Source organism: Bombina bombina, chromosome 6 (genome assembly GCF_027579735.1).
Source record: "Bombina bombina isolate aBomBom1 chromosome 6, aBomBom1.pri, whole genome shotgun sequence".
Classification (NCBI taxonomy): domain Eukaryota; kingdom Metazoa; phylum Chordata; class Amphibia; order Anura; family Bombinatoridae; genus Bombina; species Bombina bombina.
This window is the reverse complement of record NC_069504.1, coordinates 898,287,301-898,310,531: the sequence shown is the minus strand read 5'-3', so window position 1 is coordinate 898,310,531 and position 23,231 is coordinate 898,287,301. Positions and strand designations below refer to the sequence as shown.

General features: G+C 38.1%; 1 protein-coding gene across 2 annotated transcripts in view; it reads right to left on the bottom strand.

The window, feature by feature from the left end:
- The window catches only part of ITGA11 (integrin subunit alpha 11), a 245,237-nt gene extending 232,963 nt beyond the window's left edge, over positions 1-12,274 (bottom strand). For both annotated transcript variants that reach the window (XM_053718501.1, XM_053718502.1), the window contains exons 1-2: positions 12,101-12,274; positions 834-945 (exon numbers count right to left, since the gene is read on the bottom strand). In XM_053718501.1, the coding sequence (XP_053574476.1) occupies positions 834-945; positions 12,101-12,152 (164 nt within the window). In that variant the 5' untranslated portion in view covers positions 12,153-12,274. The remainder of the gene's footprint in view (positions 1-833; positions 946-12,100) is intronic.
- Positions 12,275-23,231: the final 10,957 nt, after the last annotated feature.

Below are 23,231 nucleotides of genomic sequence, written 5' to 3'. Positions count from 1 at the left end.
TATATATATATATATATATATATATATATATATATATATATATATATATATATATATATATATATATATATATATATATATATACAGTATATATACACAATTACAAAAATGATAGATAGCATGTTTTCTGGTACAGTCAACCAGTAGTTGACCTGTTTTCTTGAGCTAGATACATTTGGAAGTAATATGCACACTTGCTAGCAAGATATTGGTGTGCATCTGGATCAGAAGCACATGTAAACATACTCTAGCTACAGGCACTAGAGATGTTAAAGGGATACTAACCCCAAATTTTTTCTTTCATGATTCAGATAGAGCATGCAATTTTAAGCAACTTTCTAATTTACTCCTATTTTCAATTTTTCTTTGTTCTCATGTTATCTTGATTTGAAAAAGCAGTAATAAAAGGCCAGGAGCCGGCCCATTTTTTAGTTCAGCACCTTGGTAGAGCTGCTGATTGGTTTGCCACAAATCAGCAAGTGCTACCCATGTGCTGAACAAAAAATGGTCTGGCTCTAAAGCTTACAGTACTGCTTTTTCAAATCAAGATAGCACAAGAACAAAGACAAATTGATAATAGGAGTAATTTAGAAAGGTGCTTAAAATCTCATGCTCTATCTGAATCATGAAAGAAAAAAATTGGGTTTAGTATCCCTTTAATCTGACATTATATATATTTACAAAAATGTATATATTTAGATAGTAAAGCACATATAGAGATGCAAACCTTGTAACGTGCATTACCATATCAATGCCCATGGCCACCTATGTAGAAGCAGATCAAATTTACACAACCCAAACATAAAGATGATGGCTGGGTGTGCTATACATACCATTTCTTGTCTCCAATCTGGTGCTGCTGTACTGTATATCCAAAAAACGCATCTTTGGAACCTGGGATAATCCTCGGCCTCTTGTTATCAATATTGAATGTGTCAGTAAAGCCTGAAGAAAAGTAAGAGAGTCAGAAAAATCAACACTGACAAACAAAAAATAGACTTTTCAACAGAATACCTTAAAGGGACACTGAACCCAATTTTTTTTCTTTTGTGATTCAGATAGAGTTAAAGGGACATTAAACCCACTATTTTTATGTGTTGATTCAGATAGAGCATGCAATTTTAAGCAACTTTCTAATTTACTCCTATTATCAATTTTTCATTGTTCTATTACTATCTTTATTTGAAAAAGAAGGCATCTAAGCTAAGGAGCCAGACAGTTTTTGGTTTAGAACCATGGACAGCACTTGTTTATTGGTGGGTGAATCAGCAATCAGCAAGAACAACCCAGGTTGTTCACCAAAAATGGGCCGGCATCTAAACTTACATTCTTGCTTTTCAAATAAAGATACCAAGAGAATAAAGACAATTTGATAATAGGAGTAAATTAGAAAGTTACTTAAAATTGCATGCTCTATCTGAATCACCAAATAAAAAAAGTGGGTTTAATGTCCCTTTAACTATTGAAAGACCCAATTCAAATCACTAATGTGTTCTAGCAGGCAATGGTTCTGTTTAGTGAATATGGTCCTACATATGACAGCTAACACATGACTGGACTGTTTAAACTAGGAGACAAACATTTTCAAACAGAAGCAACTGTGATTTTTTCATTAAACAAGCTTTAATAACACTTTTGCAATTACACAATAAAGATGCATTTTCACACATAAAAGGAAAATGCAACTAATTTTTCACTGAAGTAAACAATATATATTTCTATCTAACAACATTTCTAATACACCATACTTTATTAAAAAAAAGTTACAATCTCAAGCCCAAAAATAATACATAATGTGCACAGGAGAATGGGCCATTTGCAAAATGTGTTGCAAACAGAGGGATATGGAGGAGAGGGCAGATACAAAGCACAGAGGCATTCATTGAAATGTAGTGTTGTGGTCAATATGTCCTGTTATTAAACTCTCTAGTTAAAGAGTTATTTCCATTTTATGTCAGAGTTTGTTTAAACACCATTCCTCAAAATGCATGACTTTTTTCACAACCCATCAGGTAAATATTATCTTAGTTTTGATCATAATAAGCTAACTGCATATACAATTATAGCTAATAGATAATCCTCTGAACACATTTCAGGGCTTATTTAGAAGTGAAAGAAAAATGTTTGTAGTAAACACATTTAGGAGATTGTGTAGAAGCTAAAGAGAAAAAAAAAATCTTGCAGCGAGTGACCACTCTGTATGTCATGAATTATCCAAATGCTGAGAAGGATATTTAATAACACACAAGTTTCTGTCCTGGAAAAACCTCTAGTCTGAAAGTGCAGAACCCACAGGAATGTCGTAAAAAATAATCTAAACGGGAGCTAGACGAAAGTAACCCCACAGAACAGCAACAAGAGACCAGTATGCATGCTCTGCGTTTAACCCCTTTTTACCATTTACAAACCTGGATGTTATTGAGAAGCAGAACAATAATATCCAAAATATTATGCAGCTGACTGTTTAGCAGACGACAGAGGATTCGAGGAACAGCAGGAGTGCTAGATCAGAGCACTGCAAGTATTTTGGGCAGTATGACACCCAGGCTATATTCACTAAGCTGAAAGATGTTTCTCCATTTGAAAACCAGTGTTCTACAGTAACTGAACAGAGAGAGTCCTTCTAGTGGAAATTGAGAAGTATGACAAACTGTGTTATATTCACTAAGATGAGTAGTTCTGTATCATTCTAGAGTTACTGAATAGAGAGTCATTCTAGAAGAAATTGAGCAGTATGACATACTGGGTTATATTCACTAAGATGAAAGATGTCTTTCCATTAAAACAAACCACGTTAGTTCTGTGTCATTTTAGAACAATGGTTTTTAAACCTGTCCTTAGACCTCCCTAACAGGCCAGATTTTGTGGATATCTGAACTAGAGCACAAGGGAAATAATCGGCTGAATAGTAAAAATGTTTATTTTACCTGCTCTCATCCTGGGTAATCCTGAAAATTTGGCCTGATGACAGGTTTGAAAAACAGTGTGCTAGAGTGTCTGAATAGATACTCTAGTGGAGAGTTATATTCACTAAGTTGAGAGATGCCTCTCCATTTAAACAGATCTCTCCAGTTTTTGTTTTATTCTTACTTGAATAGACAGTGATTCTAGTGGAAATTGATATGCATTTCAATTTTCATTAGAAACATTTTTTTGTATTGTACTTTGTAAAAAAAAGGAGTATATGAAATATTTTTGTATGTTGTCAAAAAGTGTAATAATGAAAATGAAGAATTTAATAAATACTCATATTCACCTAGATTACAAGTTTTGCGCTATAGAGGGTGCGAAACGAACACAACAAAAGTGATAATGTTATTAACCCCTAATCTGCCGCTCCAGATATCGCCACCACCTAAATAAATGTATTAACCCCTAATCTGCCTCTCCCGATATTGCCGCCACTATAATAAAGTTATTAACCCCTATTCCCCGACACCCCAACATCGCCCACACTATAATAAAGTTATTAACCCCTATTCCACAACTCCCCGACATTGCCGCCTCTAAATAAAGTTATTAACCCCTAAGCCTCTAGCCTCCACATCACTGCCACTAAATAAACCTATTAACCCCTAAACCGCCAGCCCCCACATTGCTAAAAACGAAATTAAACTATTAACCCCTAAACTAAAAAACCCCTAACTTTAAATTAAAATTACAAGATCCCTATCTTAAAATAAATAAAAAACCTACCTGTGAAATTAAAAAAACCTAAGTTTAAACTATAAATTAAACTAACATTACTATTATACTAAAATTAAAATAACTATCAATCAAATAAATTAAATTACACATAAAAAAACTAACACTACTAAAAAAAAATGAAATCTACAATTACAAAAAAAATACTAAATAAAAAAAAAATACTAAAGTACAAAAATAACAAACACTAAATTACGAAAAATAACAAACTAAATTATACAAAATAAAAACAATTACACCTAATCTACAAGCCCTATAAAATTAAAAAAGCCCCCCAAAATAAAAATAAAAAACCCTAGCCTACAATAAACTACCAATAGCCCTTAAAAGGGCCTTTTGTAGGGCATTGCCCTAAAGAAATCAGCTTTATTTACCTGAAAAAAAGACCCCAACAGTAAAACCCACCACCCAACCAACCCCTAAAAAATAAAAAACCTAACAAAAACCTAAGCTACCCATTGCCCTGAAAAGGCATTTGTATGGGCATTGCCCTTAAAAAGGCATTCAGCTCTTTTTCTTGCCCTGAAAAGGGCATTCAGCTCTTTTAAGAAAAGCCCAAACCCTAATCTAAAAAAAAAAAACCCACCCAAAAAAGTTTAAAAAAACCTAACACTAACCCCCGAAGATCCGCTTAAAGTTTTTGAAGTTCGGACATCCAGGCGTAGAGAATTCTTCATCCAGGCGGCGGCTTCTATCTTCATCCAGGCAGCATCTTCTATCTTCATTCCGGCGGTGTCTTCTATCTTCATCCTGGTGGCGCGGAGTGGGTCCATCCTGAAGACATCTGGCGCGGAGCATCCTCTTCATGCGGTCGCCGCCATATACTGAATCTTCAATGCAAGGGAGCCTATTTAAAATGGCGTCCCTTGCATTCCTATTGGCTGATTTGATTCTTGAAATTCAAATCAGTCAATAGGATGAGAGCTACTGAAATCCTATTGGTTGTTCAAATCAGCCAATAGGATGAGAGCTACTGAAATTATATTGGCTGATTTGAATAGTCAATAGAATTTCAGTAGCTCTCATCCTATTGGCTGATTTGAACAGCCAATAGGATTTCACTAGAGGAAGAAGGATATTATTTATATAGATTTATTTTTATTTTTCATTTTTAATTTATAAAATTGATATTGGGAGATATAGACACTATTTCACAGTAAAAGCACCTCACAAACAAAACCTATAGTTTATCAGCAGGTCTTTTTAAAATTTGAAAAATTATACACACCTCACATTTCTGAATATTTACAACAGTGGAGCCATAACATCATACACTTGGGACACAAAATAAATATTGATAACTTATCCCAATTAGATTAAATCCAAACCAAAGACTAAGAATTATAAAAAAAAAAACAGATTGCCTCAGACACCCCCTTCTTAACCCATTTTTTTTTCTAAACCCGTGGAGTCAATTGTGAGAGACCCCACTAGTAAGGGAGGCCATATCTGGTTAAGGGTTTAAACAGCTCAAGAAAACCCACATTTTGTAAGAAAGCTGGTGTTGCCTTGTGTCATGTATTTAACAGGACAATACAATATTTTAACGGTCTGCCCTGTAAAATACATGTTTAAAAAGTGGACATTTAAATTATTGGGGCTTGTCTGAGGTCTGTTGTGGGCATACGGCTGACAGGGACTATAGTGACATGAGTCCAATTTGAGATGTGTTATTGGCTTACAGTTTAAAGGTCCTGTACTCAACAGTGTGTGCATGAAGCTGATAGTGTGTATATAGCTAATAGGAGCTTTCTTGATCCCTCTTAGGCTGTTCAATATCTGTAATGGAAAGCTGGTAACCTTAGTAAAAAATATTACTTGCTAGAGATCAGGCTCTCTATAATAATAGTAAAAGTTTTCACCCTGTCAGCTGTACAGAAAAGCCATTATTACTGTATTTATTACCAAGAGAATATTGTGTCCAGTATATGGTCATGCCTTTTAGTGGATGAGTGTATTAAACAAACAGGATGGTCCACTAAAAGGTATCACAAACTGAAAACACTGCACTCAGAGCACAAATATCACTACTAGTCAAGGATTTTTTTTTAATCCAGAAACCCATAGTAAAAAAAAATGTATGTGCATCCTCTGTAGACTGTGATGCTTGCCAGTAGCGTTGGGACTCGTTATAGCATCAGCATATTCATATTCTTGCATTTTTCTCTGCATTGTATTGTTTAAGTTGATTGAATATTTCATACACATTTAAAACAACACTTTGAACAGGAAACTCACAACACTGAATGTTGTGAGATAAAATCTACAGGGATTTTACTCATCTGTGAAGAGAAATTGTAAAACATTTTGTCAACGTGTAATATGTCCACATGTTTTGTGTTATATGAAGCCAGGAACTTCCCTGTGGCTTCCTAGCCGTGCAGAGTTAGCTGGATAATTAGAGAAACGGGACTGAAAATATCTCGTGGGGATCCTGAAACTGTTGGCAGACTGAAAAGAAGTACCAGCGGACATGTGTCACTGTCACCCATACTCGCACCAATGTCTGCCAATATTCTCCTCCCTTTTAGGATTAGAACATAATTCCAAGTATGGGGTGGAGCCTAGTCTTGATATCCTGATAAGCTTTACTTATTAACACTATAATTGCCATACTGCTTTGCTTTATGGAAGTGTAGCCATTAAAAGGGTCAGTAAAGCCAAAATTAAACTTTCATGATTCAGAAAGGGCATGCAATTTTAAACATATTTCCAATATACTTTTATTATTTAATAATTTTATTTAACTTCATTTATTTTCTTAGTTTCTGTTGTTGTAATCATTCCTAGGTAGGCTCAGGTGCAGTAATGCACTACTGGGAGCTAGATGCTTATTGGTGGTTGCACACTTATGCCTTTTGTCATTGGCTCATCCAATGTGTTCTGCTAGCTCCCAGTAGTGCATTGCTGCTCCTTCAACAAGGATATAGAGAGAATGAAGCAATGTTGATAAAATAAGTACATTTGTATTCTCTATCTTAATAATGAAAGAAACATTTTGGGTTTCTTTCATGCCACATAGGGTTAATCTGTAGTGATGATTGGGCAAGAGTTGTCAGCAGTCTTTCTTTTTAAATATATCTACAACAACAAAAAAATGTAAATAACAGATGGGTCTATTACAATCCATTGGTAGAACTGTGTGGGTTTTAAAAATGTGAGGTTATTCTGTTCCATAATATAACCTTATTTTTACCTGGTTTTCTATATTTTTGTGGCTTCCTTTGCTGTACTATCCTAACCCTGCTATGCTTAAAGCTGAATATAATAGTGCTGAAGATACTGGAAGTGAAAAGGTGAGGCATTTGTGAAGCTCATTTGCATAACCTTACCCAGAATCCCAATGCTGATAGCTGGGTTTTTCTGTTGAGAATATGTGCAGATGTGCTATTTATTGATCTGTTGTGTATCACTTTTCACACAATGGAAAAACTTGCATGGAAAATCCTTAGCAAATAAATTTAAAGAGACACTACATGACAGGAAAAAGTGCTGCCATCTAGTGTTTTTGTTAGTGTATAACATTCTTCCAAAGCTGCTCACATATAGTGCTACAAACACCTGTACACTCCTAAACTTATCGTCCTGCTTTTCAATAGTGTATACCAAAAACAAAGAAAATTTGATAATAGAAGTAAATTGGAAAGTTGCTTAAAATTGTATGCTTTATATGAATCATGAAAGTAAGTTTTTGTGTTTTTATGTCCCTTTAACCGCACGAGGATACACTTTTTGGATGTAACTAATTAAATAGCTTTGACAACATAAAACCCCTTTAAGTCTCTATCAAACTGTATTCATTGGTTGTCTTGATGTTTTCTTATTTTCTTTTTTGTATGTCTACATTTTCGAGCAGTTAACATGTTAATTAATATGATTTTGAAGGTTTAATAAAATGTTAAAAATATAACTCAAATTACACTAAAACTTGCACCGCACTAAAATATGATCTTCAAAAATGTTGTTTATGACTTCATTTAAAGGGACAGTCTACACCAGAATTGATATTGTTTTAAAAGATGGATAATCCCTTTATTACCCATTCCCTAGTTTTACATAACCAACACAGTTATATTAATATACTTTTTACCTCTGTGATTACCTTGTATCTAAGCCTCTGCAAACTGCCCCCTTATTTCAGTTCTTTTGACAGACATCCATTTTAGCCAATCAGAGCTGGCTCACTGGAACTCCATGTGCATGAGCACAGTGTTATTTATATGACACACATGAACTAATACCCTCTAGTGGTGAAAAACTGTTAAAATGCCCTAAAAGAAGAGGCAGCCTTCAAGGACTTAGAAATTAGCATATGACCCTATATTTAGCATTCAACTAAGAATACCAAGAGAACAAATCAAAATTGGTGATAAAAGTAAATTGGAAAATTGTTTAAAATTACATTCTCTATCTGAATCATGAAAGTTTATTTTGGACTAGACTGTCCCTTTAAGTGTTTGGATGTTTCAAAACTTGTTATTTTTAAAATTATGCAAAATCATAAGAAATTTGGTTTTAGCGCTTGAGCACTAGCCTAAATGAGTTTTTCAACCCCCTAGGTCTAATATGTAAGCGATTTAGCACACTGGCGCTATCTAACATCCAGAGGTTCTAGTGCCTTAGGCTTCCACTCAAGCACTAACATATTACTCTGAACTTAAATTTTTTTTATTGATTTTACTTGAGCGGTCTTAGCGCTAATATTTTTGCACTCCGCTAGTAATCTAGGCCATTATTGGCTAAGTAAGAAAAACGATTAGCTGGTCATCATCAATACTGAATCAATAAACCACCATAGGAAAGATTGTTTCTTATACTTTTCATGTGTTACTAGATCCCAGTGTAGGAAAACCTGTTATGTTTATATTCAATATATAACTTAGGCTCAACTAATTAAAATGAATAACCTTGTAATGGATTGGAATAGCTTACAAAAAGAGAAGAAAAAAAAATAAAAGTTGAATCCAAAGATTTCCACAGCAAATTGTAAGGGAATGTAAATTTACACGGTTGCTTCATGTAATGCCATGTCTTGCTCCATATAACTCCCTCCCCCCTATTGCTGCATATTATGTTACCCTATAGTATAGTTGTGCAATACAACATCTTCATAAAGCATCTCTTAATTCTCCATCTGCTCTATACAACCTCCGCCTGTATCAACTCATATTACTCCCTATAACCTCCTCTATATCTCCTCACATTAATCACCATAACCTCTCCCTGTATCTCCTCATATTACTCCCTAAATCTCCTCATATTACTCCCCATAACTGACCCCTATATCTCCTCATATTACTCCCTATAACCTCTTCCTGAATTATCCTTATATTACTCCCTATAACCTCCTCTATATCTCCTCACATTACTCCATGTAACCTCACCTTGTATCTCCTCATATTACGCCCTATAACCTTCTCCAATATCTCTTCATATTACTCCCCATAACCTACCCCCATATCTCCTCATATTACTCCCCATAATTGCCCCTATATCTCCTCATATTACTCCCTATAACCTCTTCCTGAATTCTCCTCATATTTCTCCCTATAACCTCCTCTATATCTCCTCACATTACTCCATGTAATCTCACCCTGTATCTCCTCATATTACGCCCTATAATCTTCTCCAATATCTCCTCATATTACTCCCTATAACCTCTCTTTGTGTCTCCTCATATTACTCCTATAACCTTTTCCTAAATCTCCTCACATTACTCCATATAACCTCTCCCTGTATCTCCTCTTATTACTCCCAATAATATTTTCCTATATCTCCTCATATTACTCCCTATAACCTTCCCCTGAATTTTCTCATATTACTCCATATAACATCTCCCTATATCTCATCACATTACCCTGTATAACCTCCCCTTATATCTCCACACATTACTCCCTATAACCTCCCTCAATATCTCCTTGTATTACTCTGTATAACCGTCTTCTATATCTCCTCATATTATTCCCTATAACCTTTTCCTATATCTCCTTATATTACTCCATATAACCTTACCCTATATATCCTCATATTACTCTGTATAATCTCCCCCTATATTTTCTCATATTACTCCCTAATCTATAAGCTTCCCCTATATGTCCTCATATTATGCCCTATAACATTCTCCTATATCTCCTCATATTACTCCCTATAACCTCTTTCTGTATTTCCTCATATTACTCCCTATAACCTCTCCCTGTATTTCCACATATTACTCCCTATAACTTCTCTCTGTATTTCCTCAAAATGCTCCCTATAACCTCCGCCCATATCTCCTTATATAACTCCCTCTCATTATACACATATACTGTACATAATTAGCTCAATATAAAACAACTGCTACTGTTACATATAGCCTGTGCCTATATTTCCACCTACTGATCCATATAACCATTTCAATACACTCCTCATTTAATTCCTCCTAATGCACCATTTACCTGATCCCTGATCTCCTAGTGTTCTAAAAACCTGATCTATGTTCCCATATATTGTTCTATTTAAGCAGATAATATAAAGCTTCTGTATTTATCTATTAAACCACCCTTGCAATGTATCTTATTATTTCATACAACTTCTGACATAAAACATCCCATTGTTCTATAAATATAAACTCTTCTTCTATATAATCTCCCTAACTCTTCTTAATGCTGTTTATAAAATTCCCTATATCTCTCACCAATGCTCCATTTTACCACTTCCAATAACTCTTCCTGATGCTCCATATAAGCTATCCCTGTAACTCCTCCTATTGCACCATATAAGCTATCCCTGTAACTCCTCCTATTGCACCATATAAGTTATCCCTGTAACTCCTCCTATTGCACCATATAAGCTTTATTGTAACTCCTCCTTTTACACTATCACTTATCTATATAACTGCTTCCTGTAGCTCATCCTATTACTCTGCTACTACTGCCCATATAACCTGTCAGTATACCTACCTACTCATATTGCTCCATATAATATCCCCTAGTAGTAACCTCTCTTATTTCTATACATAAGCCTTCACTATAAGCCCCTACTACTCAACAACCTACCCTTTACCTCCTCCTATTGCCCCATATCACAATTTTGTCCTAAATATCTGGTTCTTACTGGCACATTTGGCAATATAGTGCTAATGTTATTGGTTTGCATATTGCAGAGGTTGTCCATGCTCCCTCCTCTCCTCCCATACCCTCCTTCAGAAGCCCCTCTCCTCAGCCTCACTCTACGTGTCTCCCTGTTACACTACACTGCGGCTTCAGTTGCTTTGAGAAGTCTTCAGACCTGTTCTCCACTGCATCCCTTTGGTCCTGAGCTCCCCAAATTTTGCAGCATCCCTAGAAGATGCCGACCTCAGCACCCCAGCCCCTGCATTAGTCTTTCATCTATCCTGCCCCCCACTCCTCACATTTCTGCTTTGCTCTGGGATTTTTGGCTGACAGAGATATTGTTTCCAGTTGTTGCCAGATGTTGAGTTCTCTGGGATAGTCTGACTGTAAGGAGAAGGGGAGGAATCACCCTTATTAAAGAGGCATAGTTTAAACTTCATAGATTGTCTGCGGCTTTTATAGAAACTTTTCTACTAACCTATTCACTGCCAGGGAACCAATGGGACCTCTTTGGAATACAATATTTAATTACTGGCATTTAGTGAGTTAACAACAAGTTTGATACTTCATATGTATGTATATATGTATGTATCTATCTATCTATCTATCTATCTATCTATCTATCTATCTATCTATCTATCTATCTATCTATCTATCTATCAATCAATCAATCATCTATATCTATCTATCATTTATCTATCTATCTATCTATCTATCTATCTATCCTTCCCTTAATATTTAGAAATGTCTTATTGCATTTAATATAGATGTTTAGGGTTACAGTTAACATCCTCATAGCTGCAAAATGCACTGAACCTGAACTGACAGCTCACAAATTTCTTCTAACAAATCTCAGTATATCCCACCAAAACAGCTAAACCAAATCTCTGTAACCTTGTGCATAATGCAAGTTTTTAAAACTCTCACATACAGCTACTAATGGGCTTGGTGCAATACAAAGCATATTTGGCTTGTGCAAAGAACTGACAGTCTAGTTTATGCACTTACTGTTTATTTTATCTAAAGTCTAATTCCGGAAAACATAGTCTGAATACTTCTCCTCACATATGTCAAACACATTTAAAAGTAGAATAATTTCAAATGTAAATGAATAATGCTCCTCCTGCATTACCTAGATTACAGTTAAGAGACTGAGTAAGTGATCTCTAATTGCCTACACAACTGGTTCCTGTGCTCGCTGACTGCAGCTTCACCACATTAGTTGTGTGAACCTATACCTAAAATGACTTAAACATTAGATTATGTGCCCTCACATCCCACCGTCAATTATGAGTCAAACTCACCTGGCAGGAGGCACAGTGCCCAGGCAGTGAGAAATCCTCTGAGGAAGTCCATGCTGTTCTCAAGATCCTATCTCCTCTCTGCAGACTATATGCCAGACTGGTAGCTGGCTTTGGAAGAAGCTTCCACTTTCCCACTTCACTCTCCGCTCTTCCCTGGCTCCCAGACTGCAGAGTTTCATTGCAGACAGAGGAAGTGGGAGGTCTAGACTCTAGTAGGAGGTGTAAGTGGTACAGGGACAGTAACAAGAGATGGTGAGTGGACATTAAAACTAATGACCCATAACAGAAAGAGAGGTTTGCCCCCCCATCTCCAGAATATACCCTCATAGATCACCTCACATAGTGACACCTGATAGCAATGATCTTAACTCTAAGGAATGGTTTAACTCAGAAAGGTTTCTACTAGGTCAAGAAAACCATTATTTTTTTTGTCTTAGAAATGTAAACTTATTATTTAGATGCTAAAAAAAATCCTGTTTACGAGAAATCGATTCTTAAAAAAAAATATTATAGTTCCCTTTACCATATCTGATTGTAGGCTCTGCCTCTTATCAACCACTGAATGGATTTGAAATTGACCTGTGTAGTCTAATACTGTTTAATCTTTTTATGTGAGGGGCCTCATTTTATTGTTGTTATTATTTTTAAAATAAAAACAAAAATACACGTTAATTTTATTTAACAAACTATAAATCCCAAATAATTAAACACCGCTAAATATATGCCTTTAGGATGAGCAGGTGCCAATATCTGCATGGCAGTGTGTTCCAGTGATATTTTTTTTTACTTATTCAGACAGACACAAGCATACATTTACTCCAAAATTCTTTCTTCTCCATCTCCTGGAGCACACTATTGTTTTTGAAGACAAATATAGATTTTTTTTTAAAGTTCAGTCCTGAAAAACTTTTCCATGGCCCAGATAAATAAAGTTTTCAGTTTAGAGAAATGGCCAAATAAAATAACCTTAGGTTGTACACTCTTAAATAGTCAAATCTGTCTAATTTTTAATAAAGATAAAGAACTGCCAAATTTACAGATAAAATGAATTAAAATTCACCCAGTAGACAGGATTAACAATAAAATATTATTTAAATCTATACAATTTGTATAAAACTAGTTAATTTAGTATGTGGCACTCTCTGTGCAACATCAAAGGTTAAATCCCATCATTTGTTGTTAACCACTGTGCTTGTGTGTGATATTCTTTAAACGTTGATGTAAGAGTTGTTTGCATACATTTTATAATTATGCTGTTTAGTTAAAACACATCAGACCTAGTTCACCTGTGGATGTTTTTACATTTCAGCAATAAAGAAGCTTTTTTATGTAAAAACAGGCGGAGCAGAGGGTTGTGCTGTAGGGGGACCAAGGGCTGAGTGTCGGATGGCCATGGGCGGGGTCTCTGTAAACAGGAAGTGAAACTGCGAGAGGGACAATCCTGAAATATACGGGACAGTTGGTAGCCAGGTCCGGACTTAAAATAAAAAGCAGCTCTGAAAAAATTTGTGGACCAGTCCTATTTTCCACTTAGTCTGTAGAATGCACATGCCCCATTTGTCTCAAAGGGATTACTGGGATACTCCTTCCTCCAATATTTTTTTAGCATTAAATGATATTAGTTTCTGGGGTAAAAAAGATAGATTGTTGTTATATAGGCACCGTACAATCTAATGTCATCCAGTACTGTGATCTGGAAAATACTCTGTCTCACTGTGTGACTTGACTAGACAATAGAAACCATTTAAAGGAGGGCAACTAAAATGGTACAAGGTCTAGGTCTAGGAAATAAAATTTACAAGGAAATACTTTGTGATATAGTTCAGAGGAGAAAATAGAGGTGATACCGCTGCACAGACTTACCTGAAGCCGTTTTCTTTCATGATTATGTCCCTTTAAGGTCTATTTCTCAACTTTGTGTGTTTATTTTATTAATGTTTTGCTGTGAAGAAAGGGCATATTATTTATGCAGGTACAAATTCACAGTTTTGAGAACTACAAAACCAATAATGAGCTAGATTACATGAGGTGCATTAACAGTTACGCTCAAGTAAAAAGAGGTTTATCACAGGTGTTTGTGCGCATCAGGGTTTTCACTCGTATTACAAGTCTAAAGTAAATGCGGTCGCTTGAGCACAATTGAAGTTAACGTGCGTTGGGTTAACGTGACCTCAGAGCTCTGGTTAACTGTTTCGCAAAACAAATAAGTGTCACAAAACACATCAAAAATAAGTTTAAAAGTACAGTTACACTCATAATAACACCATCTAATAAAAGTTATTAAAAAATATTGCACAAAAAAGTTATAAGGGCTCAAAGATATAAGATCTCAGGTGTTAGAAAAAAAGGCTGTAAAGGGATTTAACATAGAGATACATACATATACATATACTGTATACGTTGTATTTATGTATTTATATGTGTATATATGTATTTACAGATATATATACACATATGTACACACATAAACACATATGTACACACATATAGACATATATATATATATATACATATTTATGCAATATTTATATTTAATAAAGTTTTTAACTATGTATTTACTGTAAATATTTCACATTCCAATGTTCTTCAAATAGCAGAATATGTTCTAAGTACTTATAAATAGATATTCCTATATCTGTATATTGTATATCTATATAGGTATAGATATATATTTTATCAGAAACTCATCAGATATATGTAGAAATATGTATTTATTAATATATAGAACATATTCTTCTATGCAAAGAACACTGGAATATGAAATATTTATTTTTTCATGTCGGGTTAGCGTACTTGAAAATAGACGATTGGGTTTGCGTGCAAGTAGAGTGTTAGTTTTTTTTCTCCATTGACTTCTATGGGGGAATAGGTTAGCGGGAGCGTTAAATTACACTCCACTTATAATCTGGCCCTATATGTGATAATATCTTCAAGATAAAAAAATTGCCAAAGTAATCTGACAAAAACCTCTGGGAGAGCAATACATTGTGAATGGATTAATGGAATTAATTTGCCAAAAAAATTAAACATTACAGCCAAGAATATACAGCATCTTGCTATCTAATTATCAATATTTCAGGATGAATAACCTTTAGATTATAATGTATCCTAAATAGAAACTATCTTTAGATACATTTTTCATCAAAAAAGCATTTTATTCAAAATAAAAATCCTATTTAAATAAAAAAAAAAACCTGATTTAAATAAAATAATTAATTTAAAGAAAAAAAAAATCAGATTTAAATAAAAAAAATCTTTAAGACATGCCCTAGACTTCCGGTGGGAGGGCCAAGGGAGAAGCAGCAGGCAAGAGGAGCTCCGCATACAGCACCACAAAAACTAACTTTAAAACCTAATTTGGGCTGCCTCTTGCTCTGCTATAATATCCCCAGTGGTCACTAACAATCCCTAGGCAGAAGTTTGCTGCCCGGATCGGAGGAGAAGCGGGTGAGACCCCCCTCCGTATTTAGCTCTGGAGCCGCACACCGCTCCGCCACCGAAGTCACAGTCTCACAAGAAGCGCTGAAGGGGCGCAATAAAATTCCACTCCACCGGAGACAACAAAAGATTTGCTCGCCAGTCCGGAACAGTGGTACGGCTCAGAGGGAGACTGACCCCATTGAGGAGACACTTGCCGAGAAAAAGGCCCTGCCGCAGCCCCACGTGGACTACAACCTTCTTCTACCCTTGCATTGCTCTGGGAACACTCACCCACTTTGTCGATTGCCTAACGCTGAGGTGGACCTGCTGATAAGGTAACGGCCGACACGGCCAGGCTGATCCCACTGGGGCGCAAACTACGGAGGGACCTCCGACTGGCGCGAAAACAGGCGCCATCTTGAAGGAGAGGCCCTACACTCTGGCGGGAGCCGGAGCCCACACTGGGTAAAGTACGACTTTGCACGCACACACCACAGTCAACACCTTTGCTCCTGGGGACTTTTACACACCGCTACTCTGTATATGGGACTGGGGAAAACGGCCTTATAGCCACAAACACTGGGCCCAGCATCGCATGAGAGAGGCCGGAACCAAGATAACTGCTACCTGCTAACAGTGAATACATAACATTCCCCAAAGGAAGCCACTAAGATCAGATAGCTGGGACTTTGCAAGGCTCTGCATAAAGATAAGAGAAAAGAAAAGAAAAGGAAAGGAAAAAAGGCCTGGGAACAAGTTTTAATCTAACTCTGGGGTATACCACTCAGTTCACCTGATCACCCACCCGCACCCCTGGCAGTGACACTGTGTAATTTCCACTACAGGCCGCACCTATAGCACCTTTGATAGCAGATGTTAACCCTGCCACCACATGAATGGGTCCTAGAGCTGGTGATACTGGAAACACAGCACACCTCAAGGGGCACTACTAGAAATAGGACTCTTGACTCCTGCAAGATCTTCACATAGTCAGAACTACCAAGCTGTAGCAAACTGTAAGACTGTGTTATCAGACAACACTGCTACCCTCAACTCATATCCAACCAAATACAGGGCTCTCACCCCCCTGAAGGGGCATATGAAGGACGCTGTGCTGACAGTCTTGTGTTACCCCCCTTTTACTCTGGCGGGGGATGAGTGGTATAAACGGTGGAACTTTTGCTGTATTGTTTACCTGTACTAACCCATGCTTTTCTCCCACTAATACTTGGTTTCCCTCAGTGATAGGATATTGCTAGTACTGGTTAAGTCATTCATATACACTGTGTCATATTTTGGTTGAAAAGGATCTTTCTAGTCTACTGTTAGAATAACATCTGCATATGCTAGCCATTTTCTCACTTGTAAAGGTACATGGAGAAATATTTAACGAATACCCCCATGGCGAGTCGCAGCAAAACTAGCTCTGGCAGAAATAAATCTGGAGCTGACTCCTCAAACGCGGGAGCTAGTACTGACAGCTGCCCAGATAGTGTTTCACTTGACACACACCCCATTGTTAAACAGATATCTTTACTATTTATGCCCAAAATTGATAATTTGCAGAGGGGGGTTGATACTCTCACAGACGATGTTAAACAGTTCTCCACACGTGTAGCAGAAGCTGAGAATAGAATCTCTGACTTGGAAGATTCTAATGTATCTAACTCAAATAAAATTGAAGCCTTAGAGAGACAAGCCGTGACATTGCAATTAAAATTAGATGACCTAGAAAATAGGTCGAGACGCAATAATGTGCGCCTCTTGGGTCTCCCCGAATCAGTAAAACCAGCAGATATCATCCACTTTGTTGAAAATACACTCCCCACATTACTGAAGATACCTACACAGGACCTGGAGGGTGGGGTGGAACGTGCTCATAGGGTAGGCCCAGAAAAGGCTGGCTTAGATAACTTACCCCAACCCCGGCCAATTATGATCAAGTTTCTACATTTCCAGACCAAAACAGCATTACTAAGAGCTTACAGAAAAATGGACAATGTGATGTATGAAAATGCACGCTTGCTCCTGTTTCAAGATTTCTCGGTGGATCTTATGAAACGCCGGAGGGAATTTTCACCAATCTGCTCACAACTTCATAGGGAGGGTAGACAAGCCTTCTTGCTATACCCAGCTAGGCTTAAAATTATGACCCCCAGAGGCCCAAAATTCTTTGATAACCCAACTGCAGCTCAAACTTTCCTAGAAGGTGGGGGGGCCCCCCCACACAGCCCACGCCAGAATCATCCAAGAGGGGAGGAGGGTTGAAACTGTAGCGGAATAAGAATTTGAGACACCTTACTTAAACAGGGACTCACCCTAGGTTTCAAATCAAGTAGTCTGTCCTGATGGCCACTGAAATAACTGACAATGGGTCTGCGGCTACACGCGGACTCAGAACTTTGAAGTTAAGTTTAAGTTTAAGTTTGAGTTTTATATTGTTGTATGTTACCATAGGTTACTTTCTAGGTTCAGGGCACTTAGAACACGTAAGCAAAGGAGAAGGGTCAGTTATGTGTGAATACGGGCGGGGTGTAAACTTTTATAACCCATCGTTCCTAATTACATCCCAAGCACAGGTTATGTTAGAATGTACAATGCTGATGAGAGATTTAATATGCTCGCTTGGTTATTGGAATGAAACAACCCATCCGTTAAATGTTTTATGGTTTTTGAACACATATGTCTATATGCAGTATTCTCAGGTTATAACTCACACAGACATAGTCAGACCGATGGAACCTATTACAACCTGTATGAAAGTTCTTATTATTCTTCTACTACCTCTCCACATACATGTTGAACAGTTCACGACTTATTTCAGGGTAACAACTCTTTTATGTCTTTTCATTTTAGAGCTACTGTTATTTAGAGATACTAGTAGAGGCCTGGCGGTGGTTCATAGTGGTGGAAGACTGAACCGGGAGTCTGATCACTACGGTGAGGAATTTAATTTTTTTTTTTTTTTTTTTCTCTTTCCCCCTCTCTTCCCTTCCATATACTCCCCCTTCCAACCCTCGCACTTGGGACATTATTCACATACTCATATACAGATACCAAAACAAGATATAGGATCCAGTTAAACATTAAAATTTAACGTCTATTCTTGGAACATTGGGGGCATTCACTCCCCAATAAAAAGAAAAACAATACACACACAGCTTAGGAAAAAGAAAGCAGAGATCGCGTTTCTTCAAGAGATGCATCTTTTAGATGCAGAACATGAGAAGTTGAGATCTGACTGGGTAGGGAGGGTTGAATACGCCTCATTTAGCTCTGCCAGTAGGGGGGTCGCAATACTTCTAGGCAAAAGACTTGAACATGAAGTTAAGGAAGTGCTCAAAGACCCAGAAGGCAGATATATAATAGTACAAATATGTGCTGCAGAACAAACATATACGCTTTGCAACATTTACGCCCCGAACATAAAAGATAGGGGGTTCTGGAATAATATTGTAACAGTCCTCTCTCCCTACCTGGGTACACACATTATACTAGGGGGTGATTTTAACCTCACCCCTAATCCTCATTGTGACAGGTTAAGAGGGACACATAGCGGGAAACCTAGAAAGATGGCTAAAATCTCAGAAAAATTTGAAAAGGACACTTTTGCTCTACTGGGGAACTCCCTGGGTGTGGTGGACATATGGAGGCAACTGAACCCTGATGGGAAAGATTATACCTGTGCGTCACGTACCTCACCCTCTATGTCCCGCATAGATATGTTTCTAATCTCGAACTCTCTCATTAAACGTATCATAGACACCAAAATAGGGGAAGTGGCGGTTTCAGACCATGCACCCATTGCGCTTTTCATAGATAAGAACCCGTCGGTTTGCAATAGACGAACTCTTAGATTCCCAAAATATTTGCTCTATTCCCAAGAATTCCAGAGCCACCTAACTCGCTGTTGGGATGACTACCGGGTAAACAATGCACAGCATATAAGCACACCAGAACTATTCTGGGCAACCGCTAAAGCTGTCTTGTCGGGCAACATTGTTGCCTACCTGGCACGTAGGAAAAAGCAATCCACCGAGAAACTCGGGAAGCTGAGAGATCGCCTAGCGGAGACTTACTGCACTTACTGTGCGGCTCCCTCTAGTCTCAATTACCGCAATTATATTGACACTAAAAAGGAATATGATGCCTTATTGGCCAACCAGGCCTCACAGGCCCTCCTGCGAACCAGGGGTAAATATTATAGATTTGGGGATAAGTCAGGGAAGCTTATGGCGGCGTTAGTGAATATGAACACATCCTCCAAACACATCACAGCCCTGAAAAGGCAGGGAAAACTAGTGAAGGACGCTGATTCAATAGCTGAAGCATTCGCGTCTTATTATACCACTCTTTATGCCAGTGAAGGCGCCTCGGACGCCGAACTAAAAGATAAATTCTGGGAAAATATCAACTTCCCACAGATCTCAGATTCTCAACTGGAGAAACTAAATGCTCCCATAGGGGAAGAGGAGATCCAGAGAACGATAATGTCCATGGCGCTGGGCAAAGCCTCAGGCCCGGATGGACTGCCGATAGAGTTCTATCGGCTCCTAAAGGACCAGGTCTCCACGACTCTGGCGAGTTTATACACTACCTATTTCGAAGGGGAGAAGGCACCGGTGCCAGAATTCTCCGCGGCATATATCACTCTCATACCCAAGCCGGGGAAGGACAGCGTTTTACCGGAGTCCTACCGGCCAATCTCTTTACTAAACTCCGACTACAAGATATTAACTAAACTTCTGGCTGAAAGACTTAAATTTATACTACCTGACATCATTCACATGGATCAAACAGGATTCATGTATGCAAGATCGTCAGTGGTCAATGTTCGTAGGGTTCTACAGGTTATCCAACACTTTTGGACCAAAAAGAAGGGTGATATAGTAAGAGATGACGAGGAGGCCTTCCTGCTGTCACTTGACGCAGAGAAGGCCTTCGATCGAGTGGAGTGGGACCACCTTGGCTAAGGCTCGCTTCTCTGGCCCCTTTCTAACTTTTATAAAAAATTTGTACCGTGCCCCCCTTGCTAATATACTAGTTAACAATATATTCTCGGCAAACATTTATCTACATAGAGGAACCCGGCAGGGTTGCCCCTTATCACCCCTCCTCTTTAACATTGCCCTGGAACCGCTGGCTATCAAGTTAAAGCAGGTTTTTCCTGGCATAGACTTGGCAGGGCATCCACAACATCTGGCGCTATATGCGGACGACATGCTCTTGTTTGTACAAAACCCCCGCACTTATATACCGCATATACTAGAAACCCTCACCGACTTTGGCCGATTCTCAGGCTATAAAGTCAATATGCATAAATCTGAGATCCTGTGGCTTCTCAGAAAAGCTAACTCAAGTGGGGAATTTCCGTTCTCGGTGGCTAAGCATGACATCACATATCTTGGCATCAAGATCTCTGCAAACCCAAACAAGCTATACTCTAATAATTTGACACCCATATGCGCAAAACTACAGGCGCAGATGGACAGCTGGAGATCCCTTCCTCTGTCACTCTCAGGTAGGATCAATCTTCTTAAAATGGTGATACTCCCCCGCCTTCTATATCCGCTTCTTATGCTCCCCCTACTATTAAGTAAAGCTGATGTCAAAATGCTAAACGCGGCGGCGACCCGCTTCATTTGGAAGGGGGGTAAGCCACGGATCTCGAGGGAAAAATTGAGCATGGGTTTTCTCAATGGGGGCCTGGCTTTGCCAGACTTCAGGCTGTACAATTGGGCAGCTCTGATTCGCCTAGTGCTGGACTGGCAGGTGGGAACTCATCACTTTTGTCGACCCTCTATGGAGCAGGCTATTTTGGGAGATGTCTCTCTGGCATACCTACCACATGTCTCAAATATGAGATCTGTGAGGGCTCTAGGCCTTAATATGTTATTCAGCGAACCATTAAAGGCTTGGCATCAGGCTCATAAGTTTCTGAAGAAATCTTGTCATGCTTCAAGCTACCTGCCTATTGTCAAAAACCCAGACTTTCCGGCAGGTTCGGAAACCCAGCCCTTCGTGGTCTGGGAGCAGAAAGGACTGACATCACTTAAACAATTATTAACCCCGCTAACAAAAGAGGTAAAAAACTTTGGTGCTTTACAGAGAGAGTTTGGGATACCGAGAACACATTTCTTTGCCTTTCTACAGGTACGCCACTATATCAATGCTTTAACTCGGAGCACACCTGAATTCTGGGAGGGTTCCCCCTTCCGCATCTCACAAACACTATACACAATGGGTAGGTTTTCCCTATCGGAAATCTATCAAACACTCATACAACATAGAGCACAGAGCACAAGGGATTCAGTGCAAGCAGGGTGGTCCCGTGTAGGAATTGAGGGTATTACTTGGGAAGACATAAGAAGAGGTCTCGAACGAACTAAATCAGCCACGTTGTCCGCCATGTACAGGGAATCCCAGATACGTTTCCTCCATAGGGCCTATCTCACACCAAGAACATTAGCCAAATGGGTACCTATGCGCCCTAACCAATGTGTGAGATGTGCAGCAGAGGCACCTACTCTCTTACATTATATGTGGGAGTGCCCGTCAGTCAGACAGTACTGGAATAAAATTCAATATTGGATCAATAAGTCCTTACAGATACACCTCACGCTCAGCCCAGAAACTATCCTCTTTTTACATTGGGAAACACAACACAGACAACAGGACGCAATATTGAGTCTAGTAATACTGTTAGCTAGAAAATGTATCTTAAAAAAGTGGACAGTAAGAAAGGGCCCCTCCTTTGCGGGCTTTAGGAACCTACTTAGAACACAAATATTCACGGAACAAATGGATGTTAGGATGGATGTTCAGAACAGGCTGGGTTTATTCCTGCGTAAATGGCGCAGACTCATACTTACCTTTGAGTTGGAGATTCAGAGACTTATTCTGATCCCATTTAGGGACTCAGTTCTTTTTATTGAAGCGGAACTGAGAGGGGAGTGGGCACATTTATTTTAAACGACAATCATTTCGTGAGTGGACTGCCTCCCCCTCCTTTCCTTTCCTTCCTCACCTTCCCCAGCCCCCCCTTCTCCCCCCCTTTTTTTTTTTTTTCACCTCCGCCGGGCCTCAAGGACAATAATATTAGTCCTTTTTTTTTTTTTTTTTATTATTAGGTTTACTTATGTTATTAGTTAGACTAGGTTAACTATAAGTTTAGTTTTATTTGTATTAAAGATAATGGAAAAAGATTATGTCGGGGAAGTGCAATCACTCAGACCAGGTAAATATCATGTAAGACAGAAACGAAGTGTGGACAAAAGAAGAAAATATTCCACTCCTCATAACGTGACATTGCTTTGTTTCATACTGTATTTAATTTTGGACCTGCATTGTAAATCATGTCACCAGACAGGATAACCGCACAAAATGTAATAACTGGAATGTGTGTATTGCTTTACCGGACAACAATAAAAAAGATATTTGAAAAAAAAAAAAATCTTTAAAAAAAAAATCATTGATTTTTATTCACCCTGTCTAAAACATAATTTATTCTTACCTGATACATTTATTTCTTGGTTGTGAGAGTCCACGACCTTACTCTTACGAATTACATCACCTGGCCAACAGGAGGAGACAAACACACCTCAAAAATAAAAATAGAGAAAAACCTTAAAATATAGCGTATCTGCCCTTAAAAAATGTCTATCCCAGTCCTTTAAAAATGGAAAAATGCTAAGAAAAAAGGGGTGCGCGT